The sequence below is a fragment of the Polyodon spathula genome, chromosome 8 (assembly GCF_017654505.1).
Source record: "Polyodon spathula isolate WHYD16114869_AA chromosome 8, ASM1765450v1, whole genome shotgun sequence".
NCBI classification, from domain to species: Eukaryota; Metazoa; Chordata; class Actinopteri; order Acipenseriformes; family Polyodontidae; genus Polyodon; species Polyodon spathula.
In genome coordinates, this window is record NC_054541.1 from 47434608 (window position 1) to 47446715 (window position 12108).

A 12108-nucleotide genomic window follows, 5' to 3' on the forward strand; every position below is an offset into this window, starting at 1 on the left:
ACTTTGAATCGAATGAGTCTGTGTGAGCTTCTTGATTATTCTTGATTATTCTTGAAAGTCATCTTGAAACATTGCAAGCCCAGTGCACGAACGATCCACTTACAGGAGTCTGAAACATCTCTGTGCCCTCCTGAATGTCTCCACTGAGTTTAAGAGTATATATATATATATATATATATATATATATATATATATATATATATATATATATATATATATATATATATATATATATATATATATATATATATATATATATATATATATATATATATATATATATATATATATATATATATATATATATATATATTATATATATATATATATATATATATATATATATATATATATATATATATATTCAGAGTATGTGCGAATCTGACAACTAACTACTCTCTTATTCAAGGTTACTGTGGTTAATGGTTTACCACAGATCTCCTTGCACATACATTCCTGTGCATGCCTTTTTATTCAATCATTCTAAGCCTAAGGCCAAGTGGTGTTGCCTTAAAAACTTTACTTATGGCAATGTCACCTCCAGTAAACGGGCTTAACATTAACACATTTTCTTTCATATGATTACCAACACATATTCACTCTGCAGTGGTGTGTTTAGGCAGGAGGGATCCTCACTAGTCTGAAAGTTTGATTGAGAGGTTTAATGATTGAATGTGCCCTCTAAGTCTCTTCATGAACTGAAAAAAGGGTTGCACCTGTTGCAGTAGAAGCTTGCATTGGGAACAAAACAGAAATATGGTATTTTAACAAAAAAATGAACTGCTCAAAAGAGGTCAGTACTTCTACATTAATATTTAGCTGCATAAAGTAACCAGTATAAGGCAATTATTTGTGGCTATTGTATCTACCAGCACCACAGGAAGATGCGTGAACCTTTGCTAATAGCTACTCTGAGCTGCAACCTTTCAGACACTCCTTTTAGAGGCTGCACCATAAATGACAGCAGGAATTGGATGGGATGATAACACAGGGAAATACATATACAACAACAGATTCCAATGAAATTCAAACATTTTTTTAATGGCAGGTAATCATTGCGCAGAAGCTCACAGTAATATATTCAATGAAAGTGTGACGTGACTAACAGCGTCACAGGTAGTACTTTGCAAATACAGATTGTGTGTGTATATGGGAAGTTGTGTAAAGTGGAGACGCAACTTCATAGGGGCGATTTTAATTCCATAAATCATACTTCTCGTGCAGCTCCATTCATTCATTTGTTCACTCTGAGGTACAGTATATATTTGTTTTGTTTAAATATGATTAGTTAATTGTTAAGTTAGTTAATCCTTGTAATGCTTTCTTTCGTTCTTTCTTTCTTTCTTTCTTTCTTTCTTTCTTTCTTTCTTTCTTTCTTTCTTTCTGGTCAGAACAATGAGCAGTGCTAGGAAAGCCCTTGATTAAAGTGAATGAATGTGTGACCTTATGGTTATATCCTCTGGCCCCTGTGCTGTGGTCCTGCCTCTCTTGCTGTAAAAGTGCATCACACCGCTGCTTATCCTCTCCCAGGGAAGTCACAAAGCAGGCAAGGTTCATCATCAGCTGTTCCACTCAAATTCCGGATTTGTAAGTAACAATGGATGTCAAGACAGTATTGCACAAACCAGTCACTCCCTGTCAAAACTATCTACTTGCTCCTTTCAGATAGTCATGTTACTGTACATGGTGCCCCATTGGAAATAGAACATTATAATTAATATTATACAGGGAAGTCAATACGGTTCCTGTTGCATAGCAGTTTGATCCTGTCCAGGTTTTATTACGAGATTGCACAAAGAAAGAAAATCCACCACTTCAGCACTATCACTTTGTTCATAGGGGTAGTTTATTTCCTACATCTCTTAATCAATTAATTGCACTCTATTAAACCTGCGAAGGAACAAAACACCAGTTAGGGACCCAAGCCAAAGACCGCCGTTCCTTTCACACAGTTTGAGCCGCGCTGTGGAGAGGCTTCACTGCTGTTACGTGAGACGTTGTCCCACAGCAGCAACAGTGCAAAGCGAGGCCAAGTAACGGGACCCACGCTCTGTTAATTACAGCACTTAACTTATAGGTGTTTAATCGATCTATTTTAATTGCTGTGTTCTGCATCAGAATCCCATAATAACTTTAATATCTAGTCGCGTTCCTGAGTTCAAATCAAACAATTATGTTCAGCCCAACTCGTGAGCTGTAAATTAGGCAGGGGTCGACACTATTCAGTCAGCCGTGACTTATCGGGGCAATTAATGGGTTACATGGATTTTTGTAATCAAGTAACCTAATGAAAAGCATTAACATAACCATATAGTTCAAACCTTAAGCCAACCGTTATGCCATACAACGAATTAAAGTGTGTGTGTGTGTGTGTGTGTGTGTGTGTGTGTGTGTGTGTGTGTGTGTGTGTGTGTGTGTGTATGTATATATATATATATATATATATATATATATATATATATATATATATATATATATATATATATATATATACACACACACACACACCATGTTACCAGTGCAGGACGGGGATCAATGTGAGCAGTTTTATTTATTGAAAAAAAAAAAAAAAAAAAACATCCTACATGCGATTTGAGTTGTGTGTGTATCTTTCAATAGTAGCGCTATCCCATATTAATTATGCACCAGCACTGCCTATCCTCGGTGACTCTCAGTTATATACGAGCTGCGCCAGCATCACCCAGACACAGTAAATTGGTATGATTGATGCAAGGCAGAATCGCCATTGCAAAAACAACATCGCTGGATTCTCTGTAGGGTGTCTGGGATTATAATCGCATCGGCAGCTGCACAAATAAAAGAATAAAAAGAAGAAGAAAACGCGAGCCGTTCAGAAATCCGCTCTTAATGCGAATGTTTAAGGACGCATCATCCACACACTGACCGTCGGCATCATGCAAGGGGGACGCGGCTTCATGGTGGTTGTGGGTGTGTTGTTCCGATTGAAGATTGTAGGTAAGGGTTGCATTTATTTGGGGAAGGTGAAAACGACTTTGCATTTTGTGACTGATGGCGACCTTAAAACGATTTCTGGGTGTTTTTGTTTCGATCTCGGGGAATGGTTTACTCTCTATAAAAATAAAAATAAAAAACATATCACGGAAAAAGTGCTCGTCCGATATTATTAATGTTATAAAATGGCAGATACTTCCAATTTAAAATCAATTACCTCAGTTGGTGAAACCTGATAGCATTCGGCAAATTGCTACATGTTCTATTTCTAGCATGTTTTTATGACACAAGTCATTGCCCACCCAGGTTTAACATATATTTCAGATGTATCTTCTTGGTGAGTGTATATTCGTCTAGGAGTTTCTGTTAGGTAAGGATAATTCGTGCATCAAGTGTTTTATGTACGTTCTTGTTTTTAAATATCTATTCGTTAAGTAATAATGCATTGTTTAAAAAAAAGAGAGAAAGAAAAAAGCAGGACATTGGTAGCAATAAAAAGTCCAACCCAACAGCCACTGTCAGGTAACTTTTTAGCTATTTTTATGATCAGGAATGGTCATTCCGTTGCCAATCAAAGCCTCTCTCCAATCGGTGGGGGTCTGGCTGCTGGAAGCAGGCGTTTCAGAACCACGGACAGCAGCTTACTCGTACTCTCCATTGGCATTTCCATGGCTTTGCTAGAATGAAATTTTGACACTGTCCTCAACATGTCTGGTGAGCAATTGGGCAATTTGTAGGAAAAGCAACTACGCTGCTAAGTAATAATAATAATAATAATAATAATAATAATAATAATAATAATAATAATCAATAGAACAAAAGCCATAAACATATATTTTTTGTTTAATCATCATGTTTAAAACAAGTCAACATTGAGATAATCACTCACCACAATATTGTAGTGATCTTATGAACAGGGTACCAGGCTCCAGGATACATTCCAATAGATTTGTAGTTGAAAATCCTGGCATCTGTGGAATTTCTCACCTCCAGGACTACCCCAATTACAAGAAACAAATCATACTTATTCTTCATTTCTATGATTGCCCATCATACACTTATGTTGCGGTTACATTCAAACAAAAGCCAGTAACTCAATGGTAGTTTGAACCATACATGTTGAAGCATCATATTCTAAATGATGCATCTTGTAGAACCATATACAAGGTGGCTGACAGTAGGTGTTCGGTTGGCAGGTGTTTACATACCCAAGAGTACACAATGCCCTGTTGCTGCAAAGCTTTGATGGCATGGGTCTTCAGAAGAATAGATGCTTATTTCTATCCTTCAACATTCCTGCATGAATTACATATACATATGCATAGGTTGAAACACTATGCAGACAAGCCACATTAAGTTAGCACAGTCCTAGTTACCCATGGTGTTCCTACACCCTATTGATCGCATGAGGCTGGCCTCCTCTATGCTGCACAGGCTGTGCTTCTTTATGGAGTGCTGCATGCAACAATGTTTGTGCCCAGCTTAATACTTGTAAGTATGCAGTGAGAGTCTTGTTTCTAAGAATCAATCCTACTCTTTGAAGCATTTGGGAATGTTTGTCTCTTTATACAATCAGAGCTCACTTTCCACATTTGTCATTGCATTTTAGTATTCAGTCTTTGACTTGCAGGCTGTGGAAAGTGAAAATTGTCTCCCCTTTGCTTTGATCTTGCTTTTGAAGCCATATGATGCTGGGTAAAAGACCATGGATGTGACTGGTGGGGCTTATGTAGGTCAGGAAACTATCTGTTCATTGGCTCAGGTGCTGCAAGCCTGGTCCTGCATACTGAATAGAGTGAACAGTGGCACATACTGCACGTTGTAAAGGAACGCTATCACTAGATTCTACAGTGGCATTGGCTCAGCTGATGCCCTGGCTTCTTCACTAGGTGTTCAGGTTTGTTGTTCATGTTGTATAACCTTTGAAAGTGCGCTTATGAAACAGGTTTTAGGAAAATCCTGTGTAATTATGCTGAGACCTGGGTTAATGCCTTTCATTTTACAAAGCACGCCTTTAAAAGGATGTCAGGTCATTTCATTATACAGACGCTGACACTGGTTAATGAAAAAAAATATCATGACAAATAACAAGCTCTTAGATGCAGTATCTTGTTTACAGAAACATACTGATGCTAACAGCAGCAGGCTGCAGAGATTGCTTACAGATAATGCTGGCTTAGAGCACAGTATTAAAACACTGTTCAGTAACACAGAGACAGCATAACAAGGTATTCTGACCTCAAGTAAAACTCAGCGATCCAGACTTATTTAGCTTTCTCCACACTGTAAACCCTGAATAAATACTGTATGGAATGACAGCTGATTGTCTCCTTTCCTGGTGTATGCTGATGTCGTACTTTAGCAACTAAATCTACAATGCAATCAAATTTTAAGAAGGAAGAAATAAAAAAGGAATCTTTTACCCAAGTACTTTCTAATGCTGATTATATTGCTATTAACATAACACCTCAATAGAGCTCATTCAATGAAAATCGTTTTGACTTGAAGTCTTTTTCAATGTCTTCAATGTTAAAATGAGGTTTGGTTCACATACTTATATCACTGATTGATGTGGTCTCCACCCCTATGTGATAAAGTTTGAAGGATTTCTTAATGGTGGCAGATCCTTCAAAACTGAACACATGATGGGAGTGAGTGCACATCACACCAGAATGTAAAGCACAACTGATTCCAACACTGAGGACATTGAGAAACAGTTCAAAGTTCAGAAAAAGTCAAAACGCTTTTCAATATTTTTTTTGTTTTTTGTAAAATTGTTAAAAGGAAACCAATCCCAATAATTTCTATTCAATATTTTGATAAAGAAGATAATGAAGAGTGTGTTTAAATTTTGTTCATGCATTTCAGGCTGCTTTTCTGGAGACCAGGACGACTTCTTCATGATACACCAACAAAGGTCAGAAAGGCCTCTTGTCTTCTATCCGCCCGCAGAGGAGGGGATTGAGAAGAGTGTGGAGCTGGATGGTCAGAGAAACCTTTTCCATTCCCTTTCACACGCCAGGATCAGCAAACTGCGACCTGCAATGATCGTCAAATCCACCTTTCCGCAAGCATCCCACGACCAGAGCATCAGTCTGCTCGCCACAATTGATCAAGACCTGGAGATTGAAAACAAACCTGGATCTGATGAACACTTGATTGTGGTGAGTGTCTCTTTGTTTTAAACTATTTGTTTTTCACCTACTTGCGATTTTATGATGTTTATCGTTTCTCTTTTCTAACTGCCGAATGCAGAACAGATTTCCTTATTGCATTCAAATTTTGCGACTAAACTGTCTTTGAACTTGGCTGATCTCTGCTTGGAAGTTACAGTTCTCCAGAGAAGCGTTAATCAAGTTCAAAGCAAGGTAAAAACAGATATCAAGACACATTCTGACAATATCCCACATTCTCAGGGATCAAAATAATTGCATAGCAGTTTGACCTATTCCAGGTTTTACTACAAGCTTGATTAGTGTGTATCTTACTAAACTCATAGTAAAGCCATGAATGGATCAAATCTCTACGCAATGCAAGTCTTATCTCCATCCCTGTAACTGAATATTGGGCTATCGGGTCCCAAAACACTATATGAACATTAAAAAAAGACAAGGCTGGGAAATGTGTAAATAGAATGACATTTCAAGCTGCTCTTTAAAATAAGATAGCTGTGTGCACTAATGTTGCATTTTCTTGTATGGGATGCTTGTTTGTTTTAGAATACATGGATTAATTTGAAAATGTGTATACAACTTCATAATGGTGGGGGGACAAAACTTGCACAATTTCAAATTGTTATAATGAAGCATTCCCCCAAAACAACCACCCACTGGTTTTAAACCCCTCTGTGAGCACAATCCTCGGGTAAAAAAAAGAGATTTTGATAATCTGTTTCAGTATCAATGTTTGTCACACATATATCTTTACATGTAACTAGAGAACTGCTTATTATCAGGATTTGGCCATATGTGAAAGGGCCTGTGAATCTGTATGTATGAGTGTCATGCTTGTACTTAAACTCAAGCTGTCTAACAAACAGTGTTGTTTAAATCTGCCTTCCACATGAAGCTGAGAAGTGTACAGCATTGGAATCAGACACAAATGATCTATTTATCCTTACCTTTTCCCATTCCAACAGCTTTTATGGATTTCCTAAGCCCTTTTTGATCACTAGCCTACTTTTAAACACACTAAACTACGAGTGGAGCAAACAACATTTAGCAGTCACAACTACAGATTTCAGCAGTGCTAATTTCTGATATATTTTGGGTAATTACTGCCTTCAAGCATTTGTACCGGTGTGGGTGTGAAGTGTAAGAGCTGATAATCTTGGCTATAAGACCGGGCTGCTCAGGTGTATTGTGCACTTCAGCTGTCTAGTGCAAAGGGTTCATCCGAGGATCTTCAGTTCCCAGAGTAGAGATTTCCTCTGCAGTGCGACGATTATAAACACTGCCTTTAAGAAAACTCTCTGAGTCATAATAAATCATCTCCATGAAAATGCAGCCTCTGTTTGTTATGAGACAGACCAATCCTCCTCACTGTCCCCTAAGGGAGCCCTGCTCAGCTGCATATTGACTAATGGAAGCTGAGTGCATTGCAAATTGAAGGTGGATTTGCTTAAGAAGCACATGGAAACTGGCACAAGCCCCAGTATTTACTTTGCATTCTTTAATGTTTATCACTTAGCTGCAGTCCTTTGAGAGGATAGTAGAATGAACCCATGTGTTTGTGGAGTTTGGGGTGTATTTGGAAACACTGAAAGACACTTCCAAAGACAAACGCTTCGACTAGACAGTAAAAAGTCTTCTCAATGTTTGTTATTCAAAGCTTCTTTTAGTATTGTTTGCTTTATTGAGTGCTTTACAGTTTTGGTTGGTGTTGCGATGCTTAATTCTGAAGTATATACCCAACAGTAAAGGTAAGAACCACCTGTGCTTACCTTTAATGTGGGGCACACTAAAACAAAAAAACAATCAAACTCAATCATACCCGTTTTTTAATAACTTCCTGTATAGGTCACATGACCAGCTTGTAGATGGACCAATAGAATAAAACTGAGCTACAGAACCAGAAGTGAGTCCCTTCCAGGAAGCAGGAGACACTTTTAAATTAGTAGAGTTGTCTTTGAATTCTGTGGATGCAAAAATAAATGGGGGAGGTGGTGGGTTGCAAATGAACAAAGGTTGGCAGAATCCCGGTGCTCCCAGCAGCCCGCTGCTGATGCCATGCCCTGCTTCCTCCTGTTCGATCCAGTTGGTGTTGCGATAATTGCTGTTGCCGCAGCCAGCCACTAGATGTCTCACTTGTCAAACTTTAATCAGGAACAATCCTTTTTCCAGGAAAAACCCTGTACAAAACTGCTGACACTGAACCAGGAATACCTGTTAGATTGACATATATAAATGGAAAACATAGAGGGCTGGAAAGGGCTAGATGTGTTTCCATCATTCCTTTATTACAGCTCGAAGAGACTTTAGGAACTCTATTTCAACTCACACTCTATGAATAGCCAAATAGCCTACCTGCCGTTTGTCTGTGATAAGCTCATATCAAAGTTATGATGGACGTGTTTGGCAGTGCAAGCCCCGACTATGTAGATAATCTGAATAAACAGGGCAGCCTCTTTACTGGTTAAAGGATGCTTCATGCTCATTTCCCTGGCTGTTTGCAATTGCTTCTTGTAAATATTTATATGTATTAAGTGTTCCCTTTTATGTGCTATAAAAAGCTTAAGCAAATGTCATGGATTGGGAATACATTTTTAATATGTTTTTCTACATTATAAAGCACTGCATCAAAGCAATAAATCTCCCTTGATGGTTTCCTACAGCCTATTTAGCTGCTCAGAATAAAGAAGTTTAAATAAGATGAAAGTGATTGATCGCTGCTCTCTGATTAGTCAAACTGTGTGGGATGCCTTTTTCTAAATTAATTGTCATGCTAATTGGCTTTCTGTAAATTGTGTGTTTCCTGGGTTCATTGGAGAACATTGTTCTGTGCCCAAAATAGACTTTTTTAATATGAAAAGCCTTTATACCTTTTGTAGGTGGTATAGTTCCCCAGGATTAAAAATCAATTTCCTCATCATTTCCATTTTCAAGTTCCGCTCGTCACTTCTGAGTCAGCCTTTTCACTGCAGATACATTTTATTCCAAGTGTCAGTTTAGTTTACTCTTAATTTCTATGCTTTTGCATACTTTTCATTTCTAGCGGCCTGTGTGAAAAGCATTACTCTGGAGCATATTTTAATATGATTACAGAACTTTAGGAGTACTGTCTGTTGCTGTTGAAAACCAGCAGGAGTTTTTGGGGGAAAATGTTGGGACATCAGGAAAAGGGGATGGTCCTGGACAAACCAGGAGGTCTGGTCACCTTATAGCTGGGATCAGTCAGAACCAAAGAAAGCGATTCGACCCATCAGTGCTCGTCTGAGTCCTTATACCATATTGATTTTTGTTGGGTTAAAAATGCTGTTCAAAGATTACTCATGGCACTGCTCGACGTGGTATTCATGTGGGTTATTTTTAGTGAAACATGGTAGAAGGTTACATAAATAATAAATGACAGGAAATAAGGACCCAAGGGTGCAAGTTGTTTTGAAATTTGGTTTTTAGTGATAAACGGCATTAGACACAATCGTGTGCTGTATATTTATATGTATAATCGCTTATATATAATACATAAATTGCAATATTAAGAAATCAAAGACAGCAGGCCTGAGTAGCCCAAACGTTCAACATATTAACGAAACAAGAGCTCATGAATTCAGCTACACTCGATAGTCAGAAGGAAAGCTGGGCACATTGTTGATGAATTGTATTGTTGGATTAGATTTACAATTAGCTGCAACAACTGATCTGGTTTTAACATAAATCCGTGATTATATGCATCTATTCAAACCATGGAAATATGTTTAACTTCTGCGGTAAAATGAAGAGGCCTGTGAATATGAAACATGATTTGTTAAAGTTTGAAAACAGTAAAATGCATTTATCGTTACCTGTTCAGTCACTATTGCCCACAAACCCTTGCTGATTTAATTGATATCTGGGTAAAAGTGCACTGTGAAGACATGTTTGCGACCAATTTCTGCAGTTAATCTTCCCACACGACACAAACCTTCTCTCCTGTGTATGATGATGAGTCTGGGGGCTCATGTGAGTAGTTCAGAACCAGTGAGAAGCTATCAGTATCTATGGTTGCTAAGGAGTTAAAAAAAAAAGTCTGCTGGTGCCAGAATTTAATGTTGTTGGCATTATATGCGGTACCCTGGCGCTAGAATCTAGTGCCCTAGCTCAATGTTGCACCCCTGGAAGGACCCTCTCCTGTTAATCCTGGAAGCTGAACACACAACGCACTACCTGAATAGCTTCTCTTTTACCAAAACACAAGTGTGTTATTTCAGAGAGAAACAGCTTTGTATGTAAACATAATACCGCACTGATATTGCTGGAAATGAAAACGAACAGGGTTCCGCTGTCATGCCAAGTACTGTCTCTGCCAAATAGTCTCCTGGCCTTGTCCCTCCAGCACAATTTTAATAATAAATTAATAATGTGCAATATATTGTGTAACTGTACTGAGTAGACAGGCAAATGAATTTGCATGCGCGCTGAATGCAAATGAGACTATTTTCTTCCAAAGACAGTATTTGGCATAACACCGGACACTTTTACAGTATCAAAAGGCCAGGCTTTGCCAAATAAAATTAACTTTTTATGGTTTGGACAGATAATTACTGATTTGTGATGCATATGGCGCCTACTATACTGAATCATGGAGTTTTTAAAGGATACTGCTAGCAGGTTTTGGTTTGCTTTCTGGTTGCTATGCAAGGAGGCAGTTCACCGGTTCAAATCCCACCTCTACCATTGACTGACTCACTGCGTGACCCTGAGCAAGTCACTTAACCTCCTTGTGCTCCATCCTGCAGATGAGATGTTAAATCAATGTCTTATTATAAGTGACTCTGCATATAATGCACAGTTCACAGCGCTTTGTGATGGTGGTCCATTATGAAAGGCACTATATAAAAATAAACATTATTATTATTATTATTATTATTATTATTATTATTATTATTATTATTATTATTATTATTATTATTATTGTGTTATACATTATAGCTCTGAACACTTTTTGAACTGATTCCAAATGTAATAAAACCTTGCCTATTTTTATCGTGGCACATTTGCAGTTTGCCCTGTTTTTCTATAGTCTAATATGCATTCACCTGTTACAACTAAAAATGTGTTCTTGACCAGCTTGTCTTATAATTACATTTTAGAAAGAACTAGTACATTTCCAGGAACCTGTTTCTGTTGATCCTATTTTTCAATAACCTCTTAATAATTTAACACTAAAACAACTATGTTTTTCCACTCTTTATATAATGAAATCTAAAACACAATGCCCCTGGAACAAACTGGTCTGTGATTGCATAGTGACTTGTAATTGACAGCTCAGCCTTGAATTGAACGAGAAGGCAAAGGCTGGACGGGAATTATACAGTTCAAAGACGAGTGACTTGCCATTCAACTAAACAGCAAGCTCTGCTGTCCAGAGGTGAGCACATGTCTTATGTTGCTGTCAAACTCATCAGCCGCTAGGAGGAGATTCATTACAAACTGATGAGGCTGTTTTGAGGTTCTGGTAAGTCTCAGCCTGAACAGGTATGAAGTTTGAAAATTGAACTACTAAAAAAAACAATTATAAAAAAATGGTATCAGACTGGAGAACAGGGTGGGTTTTAATATTGAAAAATAGCACTGCGATATTCAAATTGCTGAATATAGCAAAAACTTGTTAGAGTATCCAACAGCTAAAGTCAAATATTAAACCCTCCATTGGAATGACTCAGCAATTCATCAAGAAACCTTTTCTTTCTTTCTTTTACATCATTCTTAAGCACATTTCAGGAATTAAGTACATATACCTAAATATATCTAACAGCAGGTTTGCAACATGTATAAAACAGTATTAACTCCATTAAATCAATCACTGTTGCAGCCACTATCGCTTTGTGCTTAACATAACATGTGTATTTATTTGCTCATTTATTATCTTCACAGCAAATTACAGGTTTTAAAATGTGATGAATTAAACTACTGCTCCTATTATCACACCTAGACT

General features: G+C 37.6%; 1 protein-coding gene across 2 annotated transcripts in view; it reads left to right on the forward strand.

Annotated features, from left to right (window-relative positions):
* The first annotated feature begins 2598 nt into the window (after positions 1-2598).
* Positions 2599-12108, forward strand: part of LOC121320066 (receptor-type tyrosine-protein phosphatase R-like) — a 50841-nt gene continuing 41331 nt past the window's right edge. The window contains exons 1-2 of one of the 2 annotated variants that reach the window (XM_041258225.1): positions 2599-2976; positions 5842-6137. In XM_041258225.1, coding sequence (XP_041114159.1) covers positions 2916-2976; positions 5842-6137 — 357 coding nt within the window. In that variant the 5' untranslated portion in view covers positions 2599-2915. The remainder of the gene's footprint in view (positions 2977-5841; positions 6138-12108) is intronic. The other variant, XM_041258224.1, reaches the window with a different exon arrangement.